General features: G+C 39.2%; 2 protein-coding genes across 2 annotated transcripts; both read right to left on the bottom strand.

Moving 5' to 3' along the window:
* Positions 1–4,866: 4,866 nt before the first annotated feature.
* Positions 4,867–9,217, bottom strand: LOC131705227 (uncharacterized). Its single transcript, XM_059007561.1, has 5 exons — positions 8,869–9,217; positions 7,796–8,146; positions 7,117–7,233; positions 5,776–5,837; positions 4,867–5,523 (listed from the first exon to the last, which is right to left on the bottom strand). Exons 1-5 carry the CDS (start codon positions 9,206–9,208, stop codon positions 5,434–5,436), a joined length of 960 nt encoding a protein of 319 aa, XP_058863544.1. The 5' UTR covers positions 9,209–9,217; the 3' UTR covers positions 4,867–5,433.
* A 3,699-nt stretch (positions 9,218–12,916) lies between these two features.
* Positions 12,917–18,306, bottom strand: LOC117965084 (uncharacterized). The gene is made up of 6 exons (XM_059007578.1): positions 18,174–18,306; positions 16,747–17,094; positions 15,101–15,421; positions 14,746–14,850; positions 14,133–14,203; positions 12,917–13,662 (listed from the first exon to the last, which is right to left on the bottom strand). The coding sequence occupies exons 1-6, from the start codon at positions 18,217–18,219 to the stop codon at positions 13,636–13,638; spliced, it is 918 nt and encodes a 305-aa protein (XP_058863561.1). The 5' UTR covers positions 18,220–18,306; the 3' UTR covers positions 12,917–13,635.
* Positions 18,307–25,194: the final 6,888 nt, after the last annotated feature.

The following is a 25,194-nucleotide window of genomic DNA, read 5'->3' as shown; positions in this document are numbered from 1 at the left end:
GTACTGTGCAAAAGTTTTAGGCAGGTGTGAAAAAATGCTGTAAAGTAAGAATGTTTTCAAAAATAGACATGTTAATAGATTATATTTATCAATTAACAAAATGCAAAGTGAGTGAACAGAAGAAAAATCTAAATCAAATCCATATTTGGTGTGACCACCCTTTGCCTTCAAAACAGCATCAATAATTCTAGATACACTTGCACACAGTTTTTGAAGGAACTCGGCAGGTAGGTTGGCCCAAACATCTTGGAGAACTAACCACAGTTCTTCTGTGGATTTAGGCAGCCTCAGTTGCTTCTCTCTCTTCATGTAATCCCAGGCAGACTCGATGATGTTGAGATCAGGGCTCTGTGGGGGCCATACCATCACTTCCAGGACTCCTTGTTCTTCTTTACGCTGAAGATAGTTCTTAATGACTTTCACTGTATGTTTGGGGTCGTTGTCATGCTGCAGAATAAATTTGGGGCCAATCAGATGCCTCCCTCATGGTATTGCATGATGGATAAGTATCTGCCTGTGCTTCTCAGCACCGAGGAGACCATTAATTCTGACCAAATCCCCAACTCCATTTGCAGAAATGCAGCCCCAAACTTGCAAGGAACCTCCACCATGCTTCACTGTTGCCTGCAGACACTCATTCATGTACCGCTCAGCGAACAAACTGCCTTCTGCTACAGCCAAATATTTCAAATTTTGACTCATCAATATTCATATACAGTGCCTTGCAAAAGTATTCAGACCCCTGAGCAATTCTCTCATATTACTGAATTACAAATGGTACATTGAAATTTCGTTCTGATTGATATTTTATTTTAAAACACTGAAACTCAAAATCAATTATTGTAAGGTGACATTGGTTTTATGTTGGGAAATATTTTTAAGAAAAATAAAAAACTGAAATATCTTGCTTGCATAAGTATTCAACTCCTGTGCTGTGGAAGCTCCCAGTTTACACCGATGAAAGAAATTGCCCTAACGAGGACACAATTACCTTACCATTGGCCTCCACCTGTGAACCATTAAAGTTGCTGTCACATTTTCTGGATAAAACCCCCACTGTTGAAGGATCGTTGGTCAGGCTGTGAATCTGAAGGAAAATGAAGACCAAAGGGCATTCTACAGAAGTTAGAGATAAAGTAATACAAATGCATAGATTAGGGAAAGGGTACAAAATAATATCCAAGTGTTTGGATATCCCAGTGAGCAAGGTTGGATCAATAATCAGGAAGTGGAAGCTGCATCACACCACCCAGGCACTGCCAAGAAAAGGCTGTCCCTCAAAACTCAGCGCTCAAACAAGAAGGAGACTTGTGAGAGAAGCCACAGAGAGGCCAACTATCACTTTGAAGGATCTGCAGAGTTCAGTGGCTGGGAGTGGAGTAATGGTGCACCAGTCAACCATATCAAGAGCTCTGCATAACACTGGCCTGTATGGGAGGGTGGCAAGAAAGAAGCCATTACTCAAAAAGTACCATCTGAAAGCACATCTGGAGTTTGCCAGAAAGCATGAGAGTGACGCAGCTGCGATGTGGGAAAAGGTTTTGTGGTCAGATGAGACCAAGATAGAGCTTTTTGGCCAAAACTCAAAGCGCTATGTGTGGCACAAACCTAACACTGCCCATGCCTCAAGACACATCATCCCTACAGTGAAGTATGGTGGTGGCAGCATCATGCTTTGGGGATGCTTCTCATCAGCAGGGACTGGGCATCTTGTTAAAATTGAAGGAAGAATGGATGGAGCAAAATACAGGGAAATACTGCAATAGAACCTGCTTAAGTCCGCTAAAAAACTGAAGCTTGGGAGGAAATTCACCTTTCAGCAGGACAATGATCCCAAGCACAAGTCCAAAGCAAAATTGGAGTGGCTCAAGAACAAAAAGGTGAATGTCCTACAGTGGCCCAGTCAAAGTCCTGATCGCAATCCCATTGAGAATCTGTGGCACTATTTGAAAATTGCTGTCCACAAGCGTCGTCCAACCAACCTGAACAAGCTGGAGCAAATCTGCCAAGAAGAATGGGCCAAAATCACTCCGACACTGCGTGCAAAGCTGGTACATACTTACCCCAAATGACTTAATGCTGTTATTGATTATTAATGAGTGGGGGTTGAATACTTATGCAAGCAAGATACTTCAGTTTTTTTTATTTTTCTTAAAAATATTTCCCAACATAAAACCAATGTCACCTTACATAATTGATTTTGAGTTTCAGTGTTTTAAAATAAAATATCAAACAGAACAAAATTTCAATGTACCATTAGTAATTCAGTAATATGAGAAAATTGGTCAGGGGTCTGAATACTTTTGCAAGGCACTGTGTATATATATATATATATATATATATATATATATATATATATATATATATATATATATATATATATGACAAGATATTGTGCAAGGGTAAAGTGTCTGTTCAGGGCCCGATAGCATTCCAATTTGCTAATTAATTTTGTATCATTATGCCGATGTATGTCATTTTATTATTGAGATCAATGTGTTTCAATGTTATTGCTGTAATTTTGTCATTGTAAGTCGCCCTGGATAAGGGCGTCTGCTAAATAATAATAATAATAATAATAATAATAATAATAATAATAATAATAATAATAATAATAATAATAATAATAATAATAATAATAATAAGAGAGACACGTAGGGGCTGAGAGGGGTACTGCAGGGAAGAGAGAGTAGTCCGAAACGTCCTGATTTAGAATTGATTTTTGACTCTGCAGCAGCAGCAGTTGTTGATGATGCATCGCTCACTCCATGGTCTCTAAGTCGCTTTGGATAAAAACGTCTGCTAAATGACTAATTAATCATAATAATATATTTGTGTAGCAATGTTTCTGGCAGGCAGTGACAAGGCAAGCTAGCCTAATACACAGGAGGACACTGGGTGCAAACCCAGTACATCACGCTCTTCAGAGCCAGATCACTTTACCAAAGACACAGGCTCTTCCTTGCAAGAGCTGTTACACACTTGGGATAGTTCTTGCATCACCTCATTTCCACCACAGAGTGGCAGTCTTGTACCGCTTTAAAAAAAATATTGCAAATGTTTGCACTGCTTTAGTGCAAATCAAAATCGAATGCATAAACAGAAATAATAATAATAATAATAATAATAATAATAATAATAATAATAATAATAATAATAAATAATAATAATAAAAACCCTGTGGACAGCAGACACTGACCTGCAGTTTATCAAACCTCAACAGACTTGTGTTCTTTGACAGCTCTGTAGTTCTGTCTTTCTGTTCCATTTATTATACAGCTGCCATAAAACTACAGAACCACTGTGATAAAAAAAGCTGAATCTATAAATTGCATTGATGAGACTGAAATGCTGTGTGAGCGTGCGTGGGTGCGTGCGTGCTTGCCTGCGTGTATGTACGTGTGTGTGTGCGTGTGTGTGAAAAGGCATGAAAGGCTAATGAAATAACTTTTTTTTAATGGTTCTAGCAAATAATTCCATTAAAATGACCTGCCATGCACGTCAAGACGCTGTGTAGATATCACATGTAATATGCAATTGTGACAGAAGTGCCAGATATAGTGAAGTCCTGTCCCTGATATCACTGGTAGAGAACGAGAGTGCACTGCCAGTTAGATTTAAGATGCACACCCTTTAAAATGGACCAGTTTAATAAAAGGCTGATCTCAGCTGTCTGTATGTAGGCTTCAAGTGTTAGAAATGTCTGACTGCTTTGTTCAGATGAACACTAACACAGACTTTATATTTTTGTATTGAAGAGCTGTCCATGTGTCTGCTTCCAGATCACAGGAGGCTGGCAGTTACAATCCTGCTGTGCTCCCTGCTCATTCATTATGCTGTGCTTTGTTCACTGAGGGTGCTGTTTGAATATGTGTTGTTTTATTAGATTTCTGTGTAGCTTATGTTTTCGAATACATATGCATATATTTACTGCTTTTTCCATCCAGCTGAAGAAGGACTTGTAGTCCGAAACATCCTGATGTAGAATTGATTTTTGTGTCAATTATTCACATGATGTACCCACATGTCCTTTTTCTTTTTTTGTGATCCTTTTGGCACACAGCAGATTTCCTTTTTCATATATATATATATATATATATATATATATATATATATATATATATATATATATATATATATATTATGGATATGTATATTTGTATGTATAGGTATATTTGTATGCAAGCTCCTTACTCTTTATAAAGTAATCTTGGTCATCCAGTCTGTCTGTCTGTCTGTCTGTCTGTCTCAGATTGTCCCCACTGAGGTCACCCTCGTTCACAACCTGAGGAAGATGATGAAGAACGATGGGGGGTGAAATCCGAATGATCTAGACTGAATATAGCAGACCCTTCAGAATACGGTCTATACCCTGTTTATTTAGCAGGTCCTCATACCGTGATACAGCCATCCTGAAATGTCTTTGTATCAGAAACAGCTGGTATCGGAGTAGCATTCAAATTGAATGTCTTCTTATTTACTTTTAAATTCATGAAACGTGTCGAGCAGGCTTGGTGGTCCAGTGGTTAGAGAAAGTGGCCTTGATACCAGGAGGTTCAGATCCCAGCTCAGCCACTGACTCACTGTGTGTGTGTGACCCTGAGCAAGTCACTTAACCTCCTTGTGCTCCGTCCTTCGGATGAGACGTAAAACAAACAAGGTCCTATTGGAAGTGACTCTGCAGCAGCAGCAGTTGTTGATGATGTATAGTTCGCCCCCTAGTCTCTGTAAGCCGCTTTGGATAAAGGCGTCTGCTAAATGACTAAATAATAATAATAATAATAATAATAATAATAATAATAATAATAATATCAGGATGTGTCGTACAGCACATTGTACCATATTCTGTATTGATTTCTTCTCTCTCTTTCTCTCTCTCGTTTCAGTGTGGCAGAGCGATGATCGCCACGGTAACGCAGACCGGGGTCATTCAGTGACAAACAGGTCCCTAATCAGACACACCTGAGCTTGTTACCTACACATCGTGACTAATCAAGCTGGTAGTAAAACCTGGAATGGGTGAAACTGCTGTGCAGTAGGAGTCAATTTCTTTCAATTTTTGTCAGTTTTTCGTTAAGTATATTGGAAACTACAAAGCGGTGTGTAATTCAATAATTAACGTAACATTATTCAGCAGGTTTCATTCGACTTTATGAAGCAGCATTTGTTAATTCTGTTTTTAAACAGATATTAATCGTATTCACTTTGCATCCGTTACAAATCACAAACAAGCATGGAAAAAAAAAAACTACTGTTGAACTAATGATATTAAGATGGGGGTTGGGGGCGTGGTCTGGCCATGACGTCATACTTATCCACAGTGGCAAGTACAGAGAGGCGTGGTTTAGTGAAACGGTTAACAATCGCACTTCTCTGAAGGATTCATTATTATTATTATTATTATTATTATTATTATTATTATTATTATTATTATTATATGCGTCTCTTCTTTGTGTTGTTCTTCTTCTGGGATTCAAACTCCAAGCTCGCGTAGGTGACCAGACTGTCCTCTTCACCTCTCCTCTGCAAGAGATCAACAGGGTTTATTAAATAATATATCATCAATAATAATACAGCACATACCAATAGCGGAACCTCTCAGCCAATAACTTTCAATTGGGATTCCAAATCAGGACCTGCTGCAGTGATGCAAACGTCACAAAGGTTCCCATTGATGCACGGCCGCAGATTAGCTTTAGTATAAACCCTTTCAGCACGGTGACTGCATGCATGATAGCCTCCTATGAGCCGGTGAATTGAACATGGGCACTTTACCTTTGTATCTCCGCTGCCGGGGGTCCTTTTGTAAATTACATGCGTGGAGTCTTCAGTGGACGCTGGGAATGCAAAGTTGAGACGTCACTGACAGAGTATCAGAACGAGGCTGAGTGTCGATAGATGAATACCAATAGCATCTCCCCGGGACGCGGTAATGAGCGGCAGGGAGAAGCGGCTGGTAACAGCCCCGCGGGTAACCTGCTTCTTAACGTCTTTCTTATAATACAGACACTGTGTAACCTTGCTTAAGAACTGCACAGAAATGAAGCACGTGCACTCTGCAGTAATACCACTTGCTGGCTCGCGGTGTAGAATGAGAGACCCGACCCCTCCCCTTAATCACAGACCACTGGGGTCCTAATATCTATATATACACAGTGTGTATCTAGATAGATAGATAGATAGATAGATAGATAGATAGATAGATAGATATTGTAAGAGATAATTCTTTCATTACTTGTATTGCTAATGATGGTTTGAATTAACAATGTATAATTACTAACAAAATATAATTAAACTTAACAGTTAATGAAAGTCTGCATGTTAGATTAAGAAAATAATACTGAATCAAAACAAGGGTGTAGCAACTTCTGCATTAATATTGCTGCTTCTGCTTTTTCTGTAAACCAATCCTGCCTGTAAGCAGAAGCTGTCTGGGGTTGATAAACACTTAAAAACAGATGTCTCAAGAGAGAACAGACTGCAAGAAGAGGAGTGGAGGCTAGCAGATAACGGGAAAGTACTGAGAACGAACAGTTTGTGAAGGTTAACGTGAAAAAGGCAAGAACAGTTTTGTTGTTTTGTATGCATGTATAAAAACGCTATGTGAACTCGCTCTAGTGTGATTACAATAAAGCAACCTTGGGTTTTGAAACTGGAATTTGGTGTTTGACATATCTCTATTCTTACACTATCTATCTATCTATCTATCTATCTATCTATCTATACACATATATAATGTGTGTGTATGCAACAAAACTACATGAATACAGTGGATACAAAATACATTTGAACAACAACACCATTGTTAATAACAGCAGGTCCGAATACGTTTTTTATTAATACTGATATAACATTAATAGCATAATATAAATAACAGCACTATTTATCACCATCGTCATATATACAATAATAATAATAATAATAATAATAATAATAATAATAATAATAATAATAATAATAATAATAATTTTGAAAGTGTTTGTATCAGTAATTAAATCGTGTCTATAGAGATATACAATGCGGAGCACTGACTCGCTAGCCCGCTGCAGAACCATCACTGTCTGTAGCGCTATAAACTCGCATCGGCGCACAGGGAGGGCGCGGCCGGGACGGTACCTGGTTTGAAGCGACGGCGGGTCCACAGCGCGCAGCCGCAGAGAGCCGCGGACAGAGCGAGGAGGGAGACCCCGGAAAACACAGCGTACTGAACCAGGCACCGCTCTGCAACCAGACCTGGGTTCAATTACAGTTACAGCAGAATTGTTTACTGACATTTCAATTACAATTGAGTACAATTCCAGTTACAATTACGCTGCAGTAATTACAATTAGAATTACACTTACACTTAAAAATAACACAAACAACTCCCCACATTAACATGTTTACTCTGCTTATCCTAAATAACCCAAGCAACGATAATAATCACAGGTACAAATACACAAACATAAAACGTGTATCTGTTGCTCAAGCCTGCTCCAGCCTATTCTTTTTTTTAATAATATAAATGTTACAAAATAAGAGTTTTGGTGGTCCAGTGGTTAGATTAAGGGGCTTGATACCAGGAGGTTCAAATCCCAGATCAGCCACTGACTGACTCACTGTGACCCTGAGCAAGTCACTGAACATCCTTGTGCTCTGTCCTTCGGATGTGACGTAAAACAAACTAGGTCCTATTGGAAGTGACTCTGTAGCAGCAGTTGCTGATGCATCGTTCACCTTTGTAAATCGCTTTGGATAAAAGCGTCTCATAAATGACTCATTAATGATAAAGACGCGAAAGGGGGAGATTACTGACCCTCCCCGTGAATCCCAGCGTATGAAACACTCCCGCTGCGGATAGAAGTGTTCCTGTCCAGCTGCGCTTTGCATGCGCACTTGGACCCGCTTCTCCACGTCTCCATCTGGATTGTCAGGCGGCTTGTAGCGGCGTAGCTCTCTCCGTCTCCCTGTCCCTCTCCGCCCTCCTTCACTTTCATCCCGGAGCTCGGCGTTCCCTCCGCCACGAGGTTACCGGAAATGAACCACCGGACCGGAACCGAAGGCGAGGAGAGGCCCCGGATTAGACACACTAATGTCAGGGTCGACTTGGAATCGAGCGCGCTGCCTGAGACAGCCAGGGGGGCCAGGATAGACACTGAGGAATCATCTGAAACATAATAATAATAATAATAATAATAATAATAATAATAATAATAATAATAATAATAATAATAATAATAATATTGTATTTAATTGCATTTTATAGCATTGAATTAATATGGGCAATATCAGGGTAATTGCGTTTAATGAACAAATTTGGGTTACTTAGTAAATACATGTGTGGAGTAATGGTTAGAGCTCTGGATTCTTGACCGGAGGGTCGTGGGTTCAATCCCAGGTGGGGAACACTGCTGCTGTACCGTTAAGCAAGGTACTTTACCTAGATTGCTCCAGTAAAAAAACAACTATATAAATGGGTAATTGTATGTAAAAGTAATGTTATATCTTGTAACAATTGTTAGTCTCCCTGGATAAGGGCGTCTGTTAAGAAATAAATAATAATAATCATTGTGATGTTATTATACATTGATACAATGGACTAATTATGTGGAAGTATGAGCCATTGACGTCCTGTCCAGCTTCCTGCGCCTCGTCAGACCTGTACAGCTCAACTCTTCCCTTCTGGACTATATCGCACTCTGCAGATGCATTTATCTGCTCCCATATTTTATTGTATTTAATCCTGCACTGAACCCAATCTGTAGGATCTTGTATTTCACTTGCACTCGTATCTAACCCTGATGTAACTATCAACACTGTTCTCCGCTCTTGAGCTGCCCCGATATAAAATCTTACTGTGTTTTGTATTTGCTCTTTGTATAAACTCACCTCCAGACACGATCACAACGGACGCGTTTGAGAATCTCAGAGAGCCGCCACTGCCTTCAGCGCAGTAATATCGCCCGCTATCGTTTCTCTGCGTGTCCCGGATTGTTAACGTGACTCTATTGCTCTCTACGGTGCTGGTGATCCTGCATTGGGAGCCCGGATCTCCGCATTCACCAGGGAATGGCTCGGTTAGTCCCCCGCTCGCGTTGTCTCGGAACCAGCGGACCTGATCGGTAGATTCGAAGACACAGGGTACGGTAACGAGCTGTCCGACCCGAGCGAAATAATAAGCGGGATTTGCACTGAGAAAAAGAAAAACTGCAAAAAAATGATAATACATAGAGAGACACAGATAGCATGAGTTTATAATAAAACAGGACTAATGTTGAGGATGCATCTCCTATTATTATTATTATTATTATTATTATTATTATTATTATTATTATTATTATTATTATTATTATTATTATTTATTTCTTAGCAGACACCCTTATCCAGGGCGACTTACAATCGTAAGCAAATACATTTCAAGTATCACAGTACAAGTAATAATACAATTAAGAGCAAGATATTGCGCCATGCGATTTAAAGAAGAATTCTTCCAGTAATTGTAAACACTTTACATGAAGTGTCTCTGATTGCTGTGTATTTGTATACATGCTTAGCATTACTTACACATAGTTACAGTGATATTATGCACACTTACAATGCACGATATACGCAAGCACACAATTGTATCAGCAAAGCTTTAGGGTTAATGTTAGGGATAGGGTTAGTTATTATTATTATTATTATTATTATTATTATTATTATTATTATTATTATATTTTAATGTTCACATTTTTCAGTGACAGTTTGAAAGCAAACGGTGGAGGTAATAATAATAATAATAATAATAATAATAATAATAATAATAATAATAATAATAATAATTTCTCGTTCTTCTCAGACGGAGTACATAAATAAATAAATAAATAAATAAAGACTTGCCTTCAGAATAGAATGTTGCCACAGTTAGAATGCGGATCATTCTATTACGCACTAAGCGCTCCATTGAGACAAGGCGCTCGTTTGCAATCCGCCTCACAGGGCTCTGTAGACACGGAAAGAAGCGCGGTGCTGTGTGGATCAGACAGGCGTGGCGGTCGAGTCTGGTTCTGAGCGGGAAGGGGACCTTACTGCGCAAGAGAAGAGAGGCTGTCTGTTATTTCCTGTCTCAAAACACTCAGAACAATACTTAGATATATTTATATATAACAAAAGATTAAAATGAAAATTGCATGGGTGGTTTTTGCACCTTATTGATCGATTCGTCTGTCTGAAACGACCACGCGTTGGTGCTGATCTTCAGTGGAAAATAATAAACCACAAGCACTGAAACCCGATTAACGGCTATAGTGCGCGTCGATACCGTTACACACCCCTCCCCCCACACACACCCCCAACACACACCCCCAACACCCACACACCCACACATGTCACTGAGTCCTGGGACCAGGTGTCTTTATATTACAATTACAATATAATTTAAATAATAAAACACATATCTGAAAAACAACAGAAAACTAAAGAATGAATATATCTGAAACGCACACATTTGGAAAGAGCACCGTATACCAAATACTATAATAATAATAATAATAATAATAATAATAATAATAATAATAATAATAATAATAATAATAATAAGAATAAGGTTCACTTTATCATTAATAATCTCAAGACACTCGTGCATTTCATTGTGGAGTCTGGAAGCTAGTCTTGATGTAGAGTCGCGGATTGTTTTGCCGTGCGTCGTGTAACAGGCTTATTAAAATCCACATGAAAGTATGTTGCTATTGCAGTCAATAGGGGATTGCAGCTCACTGTGCCGAGTTAACACGCAGAGTTTGCATTTCATTTTCAGTCTGAAACAGCTCCTTTAAACAAAGCGTTCAGCAGCAAAAGGGGCGCTTTTCATCATAGACCGGTTCTGTTTTATTTTCAAATGCAATTTACTAATAGTCTGGTTCGTGTTTAATGGTCGCTTCAGCGCGTCGGTGTTGTCGAATTTGCTTCTCGTTTTATAACAATGACATCCCCTCCTGTTCTGAAGCACGCAGATCGGGCACAAGGTTCTAAAGGTTCGCTAATTCGCTGCTGCAACCTGACACCTCGAGTCTTGTGTGGATCATTAGGCGTAAAGCTGCACAAATTATATTGAACTGTATGATTTTAAAGATACCATAAGCGTTTTCAGAACAGCTTGAATATAATATAATATGAACTATATTATATATTAACTATATTAGTATTAACTATTAACTGAATAACTCCCTTAGTAAAATAAAAAAATGCTTTTATTAGCAAATTCTGCAATGCGCAATTTCTTTCGCCAATAAAGCCTGTGGTTTCTAGTATTAAAAGACTGATCAATTAATTGATTGTATTTTTTGTCCCTCAAAATAACCTCGTGTTTTGTTTTTCTATTCATATCCTCTAAAAATAAACACGTTGTGGTCATTTTATGAATTCATAAAGACGCGCAAACAAACCAATATTAGAGAAATAAAATACATGCACGCACCCTGCTCTAGTGTTTCCATGTGGGCACGCGTGTGTTTTTAACTCGTGGTTCGTGTATTCAGTTATTCTGTCCTCCGGTGTGTATTAACATAGAGGCTGTGGAGCGGTTTAATGCACGCTGCTTTCACAAGGTATTCAGTGCAGACGCGTGTTGTCAAAACCCGCAACGAGCTCTCTCAGCGCGAGGTGATTTTCCACTAGACTGCAATCGGCAGAAGGGTATTTCTGCACAAAGGCGGCTCCTTGCATGCTTCATATCGTGAACGTGCATGCTGGATTAGAATCGGTGCTTTTTTTGCATTTGGGGGGGTGGGCGCTGCTTTCAGTTAATACATTTAAATCATTGAACTCCCCTGCATTGGGGTCTGTACATTTTCCCTTCCAATGACGACACACACAATGTAATAATTACCATGGGAGTGGTTGCACCTTTAATGAACTACTGAGGGGTTGCAGAAATAAACTTAAACTTCAATGGGAATCGAATCCCAGGTAGCCCCACGTGTGCAATCACACTCATGTTAAGATTCTTAGTGTTCCTGTACTTGTATTAATGGGAGCGCTATCTTCAAACAACAACATCACCTTTTAATATGGATCACATCTCATGATTCTCACAACACACCGAAGAAGACTGCACCTGTTCAAATCCTTTTTCACAGACACTTTTATTTTTATTATTATTACTATTTAAATGTACAATTATTCAAATACAGTGACTATTATTAGTACTTCAGCAAAATATGTTTTTATATGATATCATAATAATATACAAGATGTTTAGAATACAACAAAGAAAGAAAAAAAAGATTTGTGGGCGTGCAGCATGAGAGGCTTGCTTGAAATTGAGTCCGGCTGTTTAAAGTTCATTTCAATACAAATACAAAAATACAAAAGAACATAAGAACATAAGAACATTTGAACATTTACAAACGAGAGGAGGACATTCAGCCCATCTTGCTCGTTTGGTTGTTAGTAGCTTATTGATCCCAGAATCTCATCAAGCAGCTTCTTGAAGGATCCCAGGGTGTCAGCTTCAACAACATTACTGGGGAGTTGGTTCCAGACCCACACAATTCTCTGTATAAAAAAGTGCCTTCTAATTTCTGTTCTGAATGCCCCTTTATCTAATCACCATTTGTGACCCCTGGTCCTTGTTTCTTTTTTCAGATCGAAAAAGTCCCCTGGGTCGACATTGTCTATACTTTTTAGGATTTTGAATGTTTGAATCAGATCGCCACCTAGTCTTCTTTGTTCAAGACTGAATAGATTAAATTCTTTTAGCCTGTCTGCAAACAACATGCCTTTTAAATCCGGGATAATTCTGGTTGCTCTTCTTTGCACTCTTTCTAGAGCAGCAATATCCTTTTTGTAACGAGGTGACCAGAACTGAACACAATATTCTGAGGTCTTACTAATGCATTGTAAAGTTTTAACATTACTTCCCTTGATTTAAATTCAACACTTCTCACAATATATCCGAGTATCTTGTTGGCCTTTTTTATAGCTTCCCCACATTGTCTAGATGAAGACATTTCTGAGTCAACATAAACTCCTAGGTCTTTTTCATAGTTCCCTTCTTTAATTTCAGTGTCTCCCATATGATATTTATAATGCACATTTTTATTGCCTGCGTGCAATACGTTACACTTTTTTCTATTAAATGTCATTTGCCATGTGTCTGCCCAGTTCTGAATGCTGTCTAGATTATTTTAAATGACCTTTGCTGCTGCAACAGAGTTTGCCACTCCTCCTATTTTTGTGTCGTCTGCAAATTTAATATTTTACATGAAGTGTCTCTCATTACTTTGTATTTGGTAAATGCATGCAGACTGGCACATCATTACAATGGTATTATGCATAGTTACAAAGTGCTTAGTGTGGATGTCTTTTTGCACAATATATGCAAGTACACAGCGGTATCAGCAAAGGGTTAGGGTTAGTGTTAGGGATAGGGTTATATCAAGCACAGAGATTTCCACTGTAAGTACATTGTAACAATGCAAAATAACATTGTAATTGTGTTACGCATGTATTTACTAACTACTATGTAAATGCACAGAGAATTGGACTTGGAATTGAAAGAGTATACAGCTCTCTCTCTCTCTCTCCCTCTCTCTCCCCCTCTCTCTCTCTCTCTCTCTCTCTCTCTCTCTCTCTCCACAATACAAACATCTCCACGGCTGCATTTATAGATCAGCATCACAGATTGAGCGATGCGTACTCCGTCTGAGAAGAAAGAGAAAGGGTTCAGGTGTTAGAGGACAGCACAGGGTTACAATGCAAGCCTCATATTTAAATACAGTGTAGTTTACATTAAGTACAGTAATACTACTAGGATGCAGCAAGTTAGGATCACAAGTTATATCTACAATGGCATATTAGTATTGCAATAGTGCATTGGTTACATATTACTGTACACAAGCCACATCGTAATTAGACACAAGTATGTGCTACATATAGCAGGTATTTTGTTTTGGTTTAATATCTTCTATAAATGTATTGACTATGATTTGTGAACTGGTTGAGAATCCCTATCTGCATTAATAATCTATCTTTTCTACTTTCATCTAAAGAAGAAACCTTGAGGTCTTGAAAGCCTGGGATTAATTATTGTTTAGTTAGTCCAATGAAAGGTATCGCCTCTCCTTCTCTTTGTCTATCAATAAATAAATACAACCCTGAATCAGATCGTTTACCGAGTAATCCTGGACTGTTCTGTGTCGGGCGGGGCGCTGGGGACGGCAGGGAGCATCGCTGGACTTGTGATCTATAGATTGTAAAAAAAAAAAACCATGTTATTATAGCAAGACTTTATAGTTCAGTAAAAATGCAATCAAATAAACAAAACAGGCTTTTTATTATTATTATTATTATTATTATTATTATTATTATTATTATTATTATTATTATTATTATTATTCATTGGCAGACGCGTTCATCCACAGCAACTTACAGAGACTAGGGGGTGAACTATGCATCATCAACAACCACTGCTGCTGCTGCAGAGTGACTTCCAATTGGATCTTGTTTGTTTTACATCTCATCTGAAGGACGGAGTGCAAGGAGGTTCAGTGACTTGCTCGGGTCACACACAGTGAGTCAGGGGCTGAGCTGGGATTTGAACCAGGAACTTCTGGGGTACCAAGCCCCTTTCTTTAAACACTGGACCACCAAGCCTCTTTATTATAATAATACTTCATAGTTCAGTAAAATGTAATAAACAGGGTCTAGTGTATATGATATGAATGATATGCGGATATTTCAAATGCAGAAACACCAGCGATCACAAAGAGAATATCCAGCAGTTACCGGTTTTAGTTTTATGAAGTCTTCTGTAAACACACGCCACAGACACCAGGACCAGAATTAGCAGGAGAAAGGGGGGCAGTCCGTAAAACAACACAGGAACGCAATCTGTAACCAAACATGCACCGCAGATATTAACAATACACATTATAATGTGTTATTATTATTATTATTATTATTATTATTATTATTATTATTATTATTATTATTATTATTATTATTATTATTATCATTATCACACTATGTTTTGTGTTTTTAAGTGTGTGTTCTTTAACAGAATATGCAAAAGCAGCTTTTTTACATTGTAACTTTTTTCTGCTCAAATTTCAAATAATGACCCTTCAGCTACGTAATTCACCTTGCCTTCGGAGTGACGCGGAGACTTTTTCTGTGACGTTGGTGATGTTGTTGTAAACCTCGCACTTTACAGCGCCGCTGTTCCAATGATCTGCGCTGATTGTGACGTAGCTGCGCACGCTATAGGACCCGTCGGGTTCGATCTCTCCCTCCTCCGCGCTGCCCGGCGCGTCTGCCTCGGCGCCGATAGTCCAGAGGACTCGGTGCCGCCCCGGAGACGTGTCTCTCACCAAACACAGCACCGGAACCGGCTCGGTCCAGTCCGAATCGCCTTCAAACAGACCCGGAGAGTATAACTCCACACTCGGGACAGTCAGGGGGTCTTTGAATAAACAAATATATTGTAAGTTTAGTCACCTTGAAAAACAAAGTGAAGTTGCTGACGTCAGGGATCAAATGTTATCGTTACTCTTCACACCGCTCACTTTCTGCTGTTCACTCTCATTGTAAACCCAAAGCGTGCTCTTATTATTCTCTGATTATAAATGAAAAAATAATTATCATCATCACATATTGTTTGATTTCATTTGTCAGCTTCTGTCTCTGAATGTAAAGCAGGGTAGTTAGGGCCCTGAGTTTTTTTTTTTTTTTTTTTTTTTTTTAGCAATTTGTTTTTACATTTATGCGTTTTGGACTCCAAACGAGGAATTACAAATATTAAAACTCCAATTATAGAACTTCTAATGATTCTATTTCGAACCCTTTGAACGCATTCTATAGAATCCTTCCTTCTAGTGTCCAATATTTAAGAATGTCTCTTTATAGAACCTACAGAAACCAGGGTTCCAATGGCAAAAGCCGTAAAGTATTACTGCAGGGTACCCTTATACAAATACGTTACCAGGGTACATTTGCGCGGCAATTTTGCAGTTGTCCCCCCATGCTTTTCCCATGTTTATGTATGAATTTACTAGTTTACCCTGCTTTGCCAGGTTTTATAATACAAAGCTTCCCTATGCTTTACCAGACCTCTCTGTGCTTTACAATGCTTCTCTATGCTTTACCATACCTCTCTGTGCTTTACAATGCTTCCCTGTGCTTTATCATACCTATCTGTGCTTTACAATGCTTCCCTATGCTTTACCACACCTCTCTGTGCTTTACAATGCTTCCCTATGCTTTACCACACCTCTCTGTGCTTTACAATGCTTCTCAGACCTCTCTGGTTTCACTGTGCGTTATCACACTGCTTTGCTTGTACTATGGCACTTTTATAAGGGAATAATGACATGCATTTTCAGACACGCTATTGCTTAATCAGCATAGAGACATCTATCCCAATGGTCTATATTTTCAGACACAATGCCTATTTAAAGCTGAGGGGACACGGAGCCGCTCTGGGGCTTGGAACTTGGTTTCAGGAGACTGTAGGTTTCAGGCCGCTGCGCGGCACACCAGGCAGGGAGACTTGGGGTTTGATACAGCAAACCTCAAACCAGGTCTCCCGGTCTCCGGGAACCAGGTTTCAAGCCACATGGTCCTGAAAAAGTGGCTTCGTGTTCCCTCGCTTCACATCAACAAGTTACGCCCTTGCCCAGCCAGCGGAACCCCATTCGCCTTACTTCAACAAACAGAACCGAAATACATTTTAAAACAGCTCAAAACGGATTCCTCTTTCCAGAACCGAGTTACTGTAAAGGTACTTACCTGATACAACGAGTTTGGTGCTGGACCCGGGTGCGAATTGGAGAGCTGCTGCTCTCGCTATACAGAAATACACGGCCGAGTCGTTTCTGTGGAGGCCCGCAATGGTTAAATTATACTGTCCGTTCTTGCTGTCGATTCCTCCGGAATACCGACCCTCTTTTATGTAGCCAGTACTCAGGTATGTGATCATCTGGATTCGCCCATCCGGCTCCTGCCGGTACCAGGTAACGGCATATAGATTAGCGTTTATTTTCCTTGTATCAACTCCGCATTTCAGCGTGATATTCCCGCCCGGTTCCGCGGTGTGTAACGTCGGAAAAGCGTCAACAACGAGTCCCGCCAGTCCATCTGTAAAACAACAAAAATACAAAATACAATGAAACCAAATCAGTGAATATGGAAGCATCGCAAAGGCGTGATTTAGAAGCGCAGACGGTCTTTTTTTCATCGGATCTGCTCGGAGCAGCAGCCTGGACTGTCGTGTCGAACCAGCCGAACCCGTTCCAGTAAAGGAGAAGGGGACGGGTTCGCCGAATCGGATTGTCCGGACGGGTCGGATCGCTCTCACAAAATCACACCTGAAGCAACGGGTCGCCCCTCCTAGGTTTACTATCTCAAGTTTTTTTTTTCTTTACGCACTTTACGCACAAGAAAATAATGACAATATTGATTAATTCATAAATTCCAATTATATATATATATATATATATATATATATATATATATATATATATATATATATATATATATATTCTAAATAACTTTGCGATTATCCAAAAAATACACATAAAAAGATCCATCGATAATGTATTTTAGCTGAAATCTAATTTATGTTCAGAATTTTTTAAATTATTATTATATTCAGTTTGCCATACAGGCTCATCGTTTTTTTTTTTTTTTTTTTTTTAAAGTCATATTCAAATTAAATTCAAATAAATACATCAAAAAATAAATGTATTTAATTAATATATAGATAGGCTATTTAATTAAAACAGAGTTGGGATCGAAATGGGAAAATGTCGACCAAGAACTGCATCAGTCACCAGGCGTTAAATATTTATACACTATATCAAATTCTGTAAGAGAAAATCCATTTCTCAACTTTCATTTCGTATTTACTTAAACCTATTAATTTGCTGCAAAAATAAATCCACTTTATAAACTACTAGAATGGGCCTACAGCACTCACCACGTTGAGCAATCAAACTCAAAAGCCAGCCGATAGAAAAGGATGCCCTTGCAGTTTTATATTATACCAACTGATGTAAGATAAAATCAATCTCAACTTTCATTTCTTATTTACATAAACCTTGTCGCAGTTTGCTGCAAAAGACGAGCTGTTTGAAATCCCTATTATAAAATTAAATGATATCTATACATATCTATCTAAATAAAGCAAATCAATGTTAGAATAATCGGATACTTACAGTGAGCGACGAAAACCAAAAGACAGCAGATAGAACAGAATGCCATCGCTCCTGGAGTCCGAAGCGCAGTGTGATTGAATACGCGCCGTGCAGCCCGCAGTAAACAGCGCACTGTGCTTTCAACATTGAAACGAGATCTGCTGCGCTTACATACGGGGCGGATCTCTCAGCTCGCTCGGTGATGTTTAACCAACTGTGTGGGCGTCGGCATTGCTCAGAGCGGATCACAAAGCAACGGGCACGGCATTGCTCAGAGCGGATCACAAAGCAACGGGCACGGCATTGCTCAGAGCGGATCACAAAGCAACGGGCACGACATTGCTCTACATTGCAGAAGTGTTTCAGCTGGTTGGAAAAAGCATTTCTATAACTTTCTATATATATCTATATAGATAGATATACCCATATATCTATTTATTATTTATTAATTTTTATTCTTAAATTAGGTGATCAGAACTTGGATGTTTCATTGTTTTTTTAAACAAAATATCAAAATGTGCACATGCATATATATATATATATTTGTTTTGTGAAAACATTTAGTTGTCCATTGCGCAAAAACAAATGATTATAATTTTTTTCTTACATACAGCACAGATAGGTCTCTGTCAAAGTGACTCTCTTCACTGTACAGCCATGATATTGTTGCTTTGTTTAAAACAAACAAACACAAAAACAATATTCTAATTTAAATTGGATAACATGATAAAGATAAGACAATAAAGTAATATCGAGAGGAAAAAATACAACCAATCATAATAATAACAATATATTTTATATAGGCATTTTCTTCTCCTTTAAATCTACACTGTGATACAATCATATACAGTAGGCTATTGCTGCTCATGATCGTTGCATCTTTTCGTTTCCTGCAGAGTTCTGTATCTTTTTAGTCTTTCCGATTCCTGGTCTGTCTGTCTGCCTGCCTGCCTGTCTGTCTGTCTGTCTGTCTGTCTGTCTGTCTGTCTGCCTGCCTGCCTGCCTGCCTGTCTGTCTGTCTGTCTGTCTGCCTGCCTGCCTGCCTGCCTGCCTGCCTGCCTGCCTGCCTGTCTCTGCTGTTATTTCACCTGCTTTTTCCCCAGTGGGGGCGATGCAGAAATCACACGCTTAGTATGTGAAAATAAAAAGCCCCCCCAGCCCCCCACCCCCCAGAGCTCCCCAACCACCCCCTCTGATCCACAAAGTCCCGACAGCAGCTCCTCACTCCACTGTGCTTTACCTCCTGTTGTTTCAGAGGCTTGCGTTCACACTCTACTCGTTAAAGGGGGGTGAAGATGGGCAGTTCTGCAAACTAGTCACTCCCGAACCCGGGTCCCTGCTCCTCCAGAATCGACAGCATGTCCTGTCGGAAAATGAAAAAGAAAGAAGGAATTCACACGTCATTGAAATCCGTAGCGATAAACACACGGAGGTGCTCCGTTCCATAATCTATTCATTGTGGAGCCTTCATCAATCATCAAAAAACTCAAGCAGCTGCTTCTTCATCATTTTATTAGCAGCACAGCATTTCATGTTAGATTTTGAAATGTCACATTTTTTTTAAGGATACGGGAACACTATATAAAGTCGTATGGGATTGAATATGTTAATATAACATTATTCAGCAGGTCTTCATGCGACTTTATGAGGCAAGATTAGTTCATTCTATAGGGTGATGCAACACTTTTGTCCAGAGCTGTAGAAACACACACAGAAACATCCCCAGACTAGGCTGCTCTCACCGGAAACACCTCCGCCTGGCTGCTCCCCCTGGTGGCTCTGCTGATTCACTGCGCCCTGCCAAAGTGGCCACACCCCCATGCCCTCTGCTGGAAGCGCCTGAAACTGCGTGCCAGGCTGGTTAAACCCCTGCAGACAGACAGTGCTCGAATTCAACGACAAACAAAGACATTGAGAAACACTTCTGATCTAATTAAATCAGCCATTTGATTTATTAAATATACCAGGAATGGCAATAAGACTCATATTGCACAGCAGTTTCTGGTTTTTACTACCAGCTTGATTTGCCACAGTGTATAGGTAACAAGCTTAGGTGTGTCTCATTATTAAACTTATAGTGAAACCAGGAATGGATCAAACTGCTATAAAACGGGAGTATTATTTGCATGCAGTAGATAGATAGTCATTGGTTGAAGGTTTTTAGCTGATGTTATTGTGGAGTTATATTTATGATAAAGTTATTGTTAAAGTTATGTTATAAGTTTGGGGAGCTTGTGAAGTCACCAGTTTGGAGCTGGAGGCAGAAGGCATTATGCCATCTCAAGACATGCCTTTAGTTATGTTGGATAAAATGTCACTATAATTGATCTAGGGTTTTATCACAATATCTACTATATCACTGTGTCAGGGGAGATCTGTGCTTGCATGATCCTGCAGGGGGCGTCCGGAAGCCCTGTTTGACCCACCTGCCAATCATGGCGATGAAACAAAGAGGTTGAGCGAGGGTGTGTCGCGTCATCCTCTTTGATTGGTTGGGGGGCGGGTCTTGGAGGGGTGACGGACGGTCGATCCCATAAGAATGACGCTCTGCTATTCCTTTGGTTAACCCTTGCAGGATACAAACCAGCGGAAGCTCTGGCTGGAGAAATAGAAAAGACAGCAGAGACTGCCAGAGAAAACGCTGATCTAAATTGGTAATTTATGCACCAATCCTGGGACGTTATTTGATTTAGCTCAGGGGGGCTCAGGACAACCCCATTACAGTAGCAAGGGAACAGGAAACTGTCACTGAATCTCGTGTCTCACAGACTGTCTTTTATTGGATATTATTTCTCAGCACCTGCGCATGCTAAAAGAACTGTGCTGAATGCTACCATTGTTGGTATCCACACAGGGACCGTCTCACAAGCATCAATGTGATATTCTGTAATCTGATACTCTATCATGCAATATTCTGTAATGTGATACTTTGTACTCTGATATTGTGTAACAATTGTAAGTCACCCTGGATAAGGGTGTCTGCTAATAAATAAATAAATAAATAAATAAATAAATAAATCGTATTTTTTTTAATCGCATTTTGTCATACTTGTACTTGCTAGAACCAAAGTCATTGTATTTATCTTGCTCTTAATTGTATTATTATTTGCACTGTGATTATTGAAATGTATTTTTGTTTACGACTGTAAGTCGTCCTGGATAAGGGCGTCTGCTAATAAATAAATAAATAAATAAATAAATAAATAAATAAATACCGTTGTCAGTATTTCAACTACAGCTCAAGGGCACCCTCTTGTGCCTCAAATAAATCACTGCGCCGAAGAGGCGTTTAAAAGCAAGCTTTCTGACAACTGTGTTTCAGTGAATCACCCACACCCTCTCACAATCACCATAAAAGCTACATTCATATTTAGGTGGAATCAAAGGTTACACTGAACACATTAATATGTATTCTACAGTAATCTTACAATTCTGACTATAAATATGATTTATGTGACATGTGACTTCATGTTTTAGACAATAGTCAACTTTAGTTCAATTCAATGTTATTATATATCAATGCTTGTTTAACATGCAAAAACAAAACAGACAAATCTTGTTAAAAGTAAAAAAATACTTTCCTTTATTTTAAAAGTTACAAAAATATTAAGTATATTGTATGATTATAATTTGTTTTCAATGTATAATACAGTCCAGTGGTTAAAGTCAAGGGCAAGCAGAAGGTCACAGGCTCAAATCCCATCTCTGCTCCTAATTGATTCACTGTGTCACCCTGAGCAAGTCACTTAACTTCCTTGTGCTCCATCCTGCGGGTGAGATGTTAAATCAATGCCCTATTGGAACTGACTCTGCATATAATGCACAGTTCACAGCCCACCTCTGTAAAGCGCTTTGTGATAGTGGTCCGCTATGAAATGAGCTATATAAACATATTATTATTATATCAGGGGTCTCCAATCCTGGTCTTGGAGGGCCGGTGTCCCTCATGTACCCTAAATTACTTAAACTGGACCCAGTAAACTTCTGATAAGCGCTTAGACAGCTGATTTAAATTGTTACACATTCGTCAGGCCGCATTTGAACGGTGTTATCTATTTCATGGGAGAGAGTCATGGCACCTCGTATCCACCAGATGTCGCCCTTATTAATCCTTTACATTAAGAAACTTGAGTGTTTTCACACATGCATTTGTAATCAAACGACAAGAACCAGCTGTGTTTGTTTTTACAAGACTAGCAGGTCAAAGCAGATAATCTAAACCAGCGCTTCCCAAACCCGGTCCTGGGGACCCCCTGTGTCTGCTGGTTTCATTCCAACTGAGCTCTCAATTACTTAACTAGACTCTTAATTAAACTGATCATGTGTTTAATTAAACCTTTTTAATCCTTCTCAGCTCCTAAAAAGTTGCCGATTTCAAGTTAATTAAATGGTATCGGTTTCAAGTTACTTATAAAATGGTAAAATCCTAAAAGGTATTGACAAGGTATTGATGTTGATTCAAGTGACTTTTTTGACCTGAAAAAAGAAACTAGGACCAGGGGTCACAAATGAAAATTAAATAAAGGGGCATTCAGAAAAGAAAATAGGAGGCACTTCTTTACACGGAGAATTGTGAGGGTCTGGAACCAACTCCCCAGTAATGTTGTTGAAGCTGACAGCCTGTGATCATTCAAGAAGTTTGTAAACTTTCTTATGTTTTTATGTTAACTTGAAATCTCCAACTTGAAATCTCCACTTTCAACACTGCAGATCAGTAAACTAATCTATAATATGCATGTACACACTCTCTTTCTCTCTGTCTCTGTCTCTGTCTCTCTCTCTCTCTCTCTCTCTCTCTCTCTCTCTCTCTCTCTCTCTCTCTCTCTCTCTCTCTCTCTCTCTCTCTCTCTCTCTATATATATATATATATATTGGTGCATGAAACTGAGGCGAGTTAATTTAGATTTTCTGCTTATCTACTTTAAAATACATATATTCTAAGCAGCAGATGTATTCTGCATACCGGATTCACGCAACCCCCCAAAAAGTTGCAAACTTTTTGAGACCCGTATTTAGGACCATGCCGTGCCCGTTGCTTTGTGATCCGCTCTGAGCAATGCCGAGCCCGTTGCTTTGTGATCCGCTCTGAGCAATGCCGTGCCCGTTGCTTTGTGATCCACTCTGAGCAATGCCGTGCCCGTTGCTTTGTGATCAGCTTTGAGCAATACCGACGCCCACACAGTTGGTTAAACATCACCGAGCGAGCTGAGAGACCCGCCCCATATGTAAGCGCAGCAGATCTCGTTTCAATGTTGAAAGCACAGTGGCGCTGGTTACTGCGGGCTGCACGGCGCGTATTCAATCACACTGCGCTTCGGACTCCAGGAGCGATGGCATTCTGTTCTATCGGCTGCCTTTTGGTTTTGGTCGCTCAGTGTAAGTATGCGATTATTCTAAAATTGATTTGATATATTTAGATAGATATGTACAGATATCATTTCATTTTATAATAGGGATTTCAAACAGATCATATTTTGCACAAACTATCATTACATTTAAGTAAATAAGAAATTAAAGTTGAGATTGATTTTAGCTGAGAATTTGATGTAAAACTGCAAGGGCATCCTTTTCTATCGGCTGGCTTTTGAGTTTGATTGCTCAACGTGGTGAGTGCTGTAGGCCCATTCTAGTATTTTATAAAGTGGATTTATTTTTGCAGCAAATGAATACGTTTAAGTAAATACGAAATGAAAGTTGAAAATGGATTTTCTCTTACAGAATTTGATATTGTGTATAAATATTTAACGCCTGGTGACTGATGCAGTACTTGGTCGACATTTTTCCCATTTTTACCCCAACTCTGTTTTAATTAAATAGCCTATCTATATTAATTAATTACAATTATTTTTAAAATATATTTATTTTAATTTAATTTTTTTTTTCAAATAAAAACGATGTGCCTATATGGCAAACTGAATAATATTTTTTTTTAAAAATGACATACTTAAATTAGATTTCAGCTAAAATATATTATTTTGTATGTATATACAGATATATCTTTATGTTAGTGTTTGTTTTTTATAATAGCATAGGTGTTTATTTTATCTATCTATCTATCTATCTATCTATCTATCTATCTATCTATCTATCTATATCTATATATATATATATATATATATATATATATATATATATATATATATATATATATATATACACTTGGAGTTTACGAATCAATATTGTCATTATTTGCTTGTGCGTAAAGTAAGGAGATAAGCAACAACAACACAAACTTGAGATAGAAAACCTACGAGGGGCGACCCGTTGCTTCAGAGCCGTCCCAGACAATCCGATTCGGCGAACCCATCCCCTTCTCCTTTACTGGAACGGGTTCGGCTGGTTCGACACGACAGTCCAGGCTGCTGCTCCGAGCAGATCCGATAAAAAAATAGTCTCTGCGCTTCTAAATCACGCCTTTGCGATGCTTCCATATTCACTGATTTGGTTTTATTTAAGTTTTTTTTTAATTCTTTTGCAGATGGGCTGGCGGTACCCGTTGTTGACGACGCGGAACCGGGCGGGAATATCACGCTGAAATGCGGAGTTGATCCAAGTAAAATAAACCAAAATGCACATGCACGGGTTACCTGGTACCGGCAAGAGCCGGACGGGCGAATCCAGATCGTCACATTACTGAGTACGGGCTACTTAAATGATGGCCGGTATTCCGGAGGGATCGACAACAAGAACGGACAGTATAATTTAACCATTGCGGGCCTCCACAGAAACGACTCGGCCGTGTATTTCTGTATAGCGAGAGCAGCAGCTCTCCAATTCGTACCTGGGTCCAGCACAAAACTCGTTGTATCAGGTAAGTACCGTTACAGGAACTCGGTTCTGGAAGGAGGAATCCGTTTTGAGCTGTTTTAAAATGTATTTTGGTTCTGTTTGTTGAAGTAAGGCGAGTGGGGTTTCGCTGGCTGGGCAAGGGCATAACTTGTTGATGTGAAGCGGTGGGGAACACGAAGCCACTTTTTCAGGACCATGTGACTTGAAACCTGGTTCCAGGAGACCGGGAGACCTGGTTTGAGGTTTGCTGTAT

The sequence above is a fragment of the Acipenser ruthenus genome, chromosome 35 (assembly GCF_902713425.1).
Source record: "Acipenser ruthenus chromosome 35, fAciRut3.2 maternal haplotype, whole genome shotgun sequence".
Classification (NCBI taxonomy): Eukaryota; Metazoa; Chordata; class Actinopteri; order Acipenseriformes; family Acipenseridae; genus Acipenser; species Acipenser ruthenus.
This window is presented reverse-complemented; position numbering and strand designations above follow the sequence as displayed.

What these genes read in the sequence shown, in the direction of transcription:
- LOC117965084 (XM_059007578.1), bottom strand. Translation starts at nt 18,219, where the DNA reads ATGGCATTCTGTTCTATCTGCTGTCTTTTGGTTTTCGTCGCTCACT. An exon ending in CACCAAACTCGTTGTATCAG is followed by an intron (nt 15,422 to 16,746) that starts GTAAGTACCTTT and finishes GTTTATTCAAAG; the next exon opens with ACCCCCTGACTGTCCCGAGT. An exon ending in CGCGTCACTCCGAAGGCAAG is followed by an intron (nt 14,851 to 15,100) that starts GTGAATTACGTA and finishes GTTTGGTTACAG; the next exon opens with ATTGCGTTCCTGTGTTGTTT.
- LOC131705227 (XM_059007561.1), bottom strand. Translation starts at nt 9,208, where the DNA reads ATGTATTATCATTTTTTTGCAGTTTTTCTTTTTCTCAGTGCAAATCCC. An exon ending in CGTTGTGATCGTGTCTGGAG is followed by an intron (nt 8,147 to 8,868) that starts GTGAGTTTATAC and finishes ATTATGTTTCAG; the next exon opens with ATGATTCCTCAGTGTCTATC. An exon ending in CGCTGGGATTCACGGGGAGG is followed by an intron (nt 7,234 to 7,795) that starts GTCAGTAATCTC and finishes AATTGAACCCAG; the next exon opens with GTCTGGTTGCAGAGCGGTGC.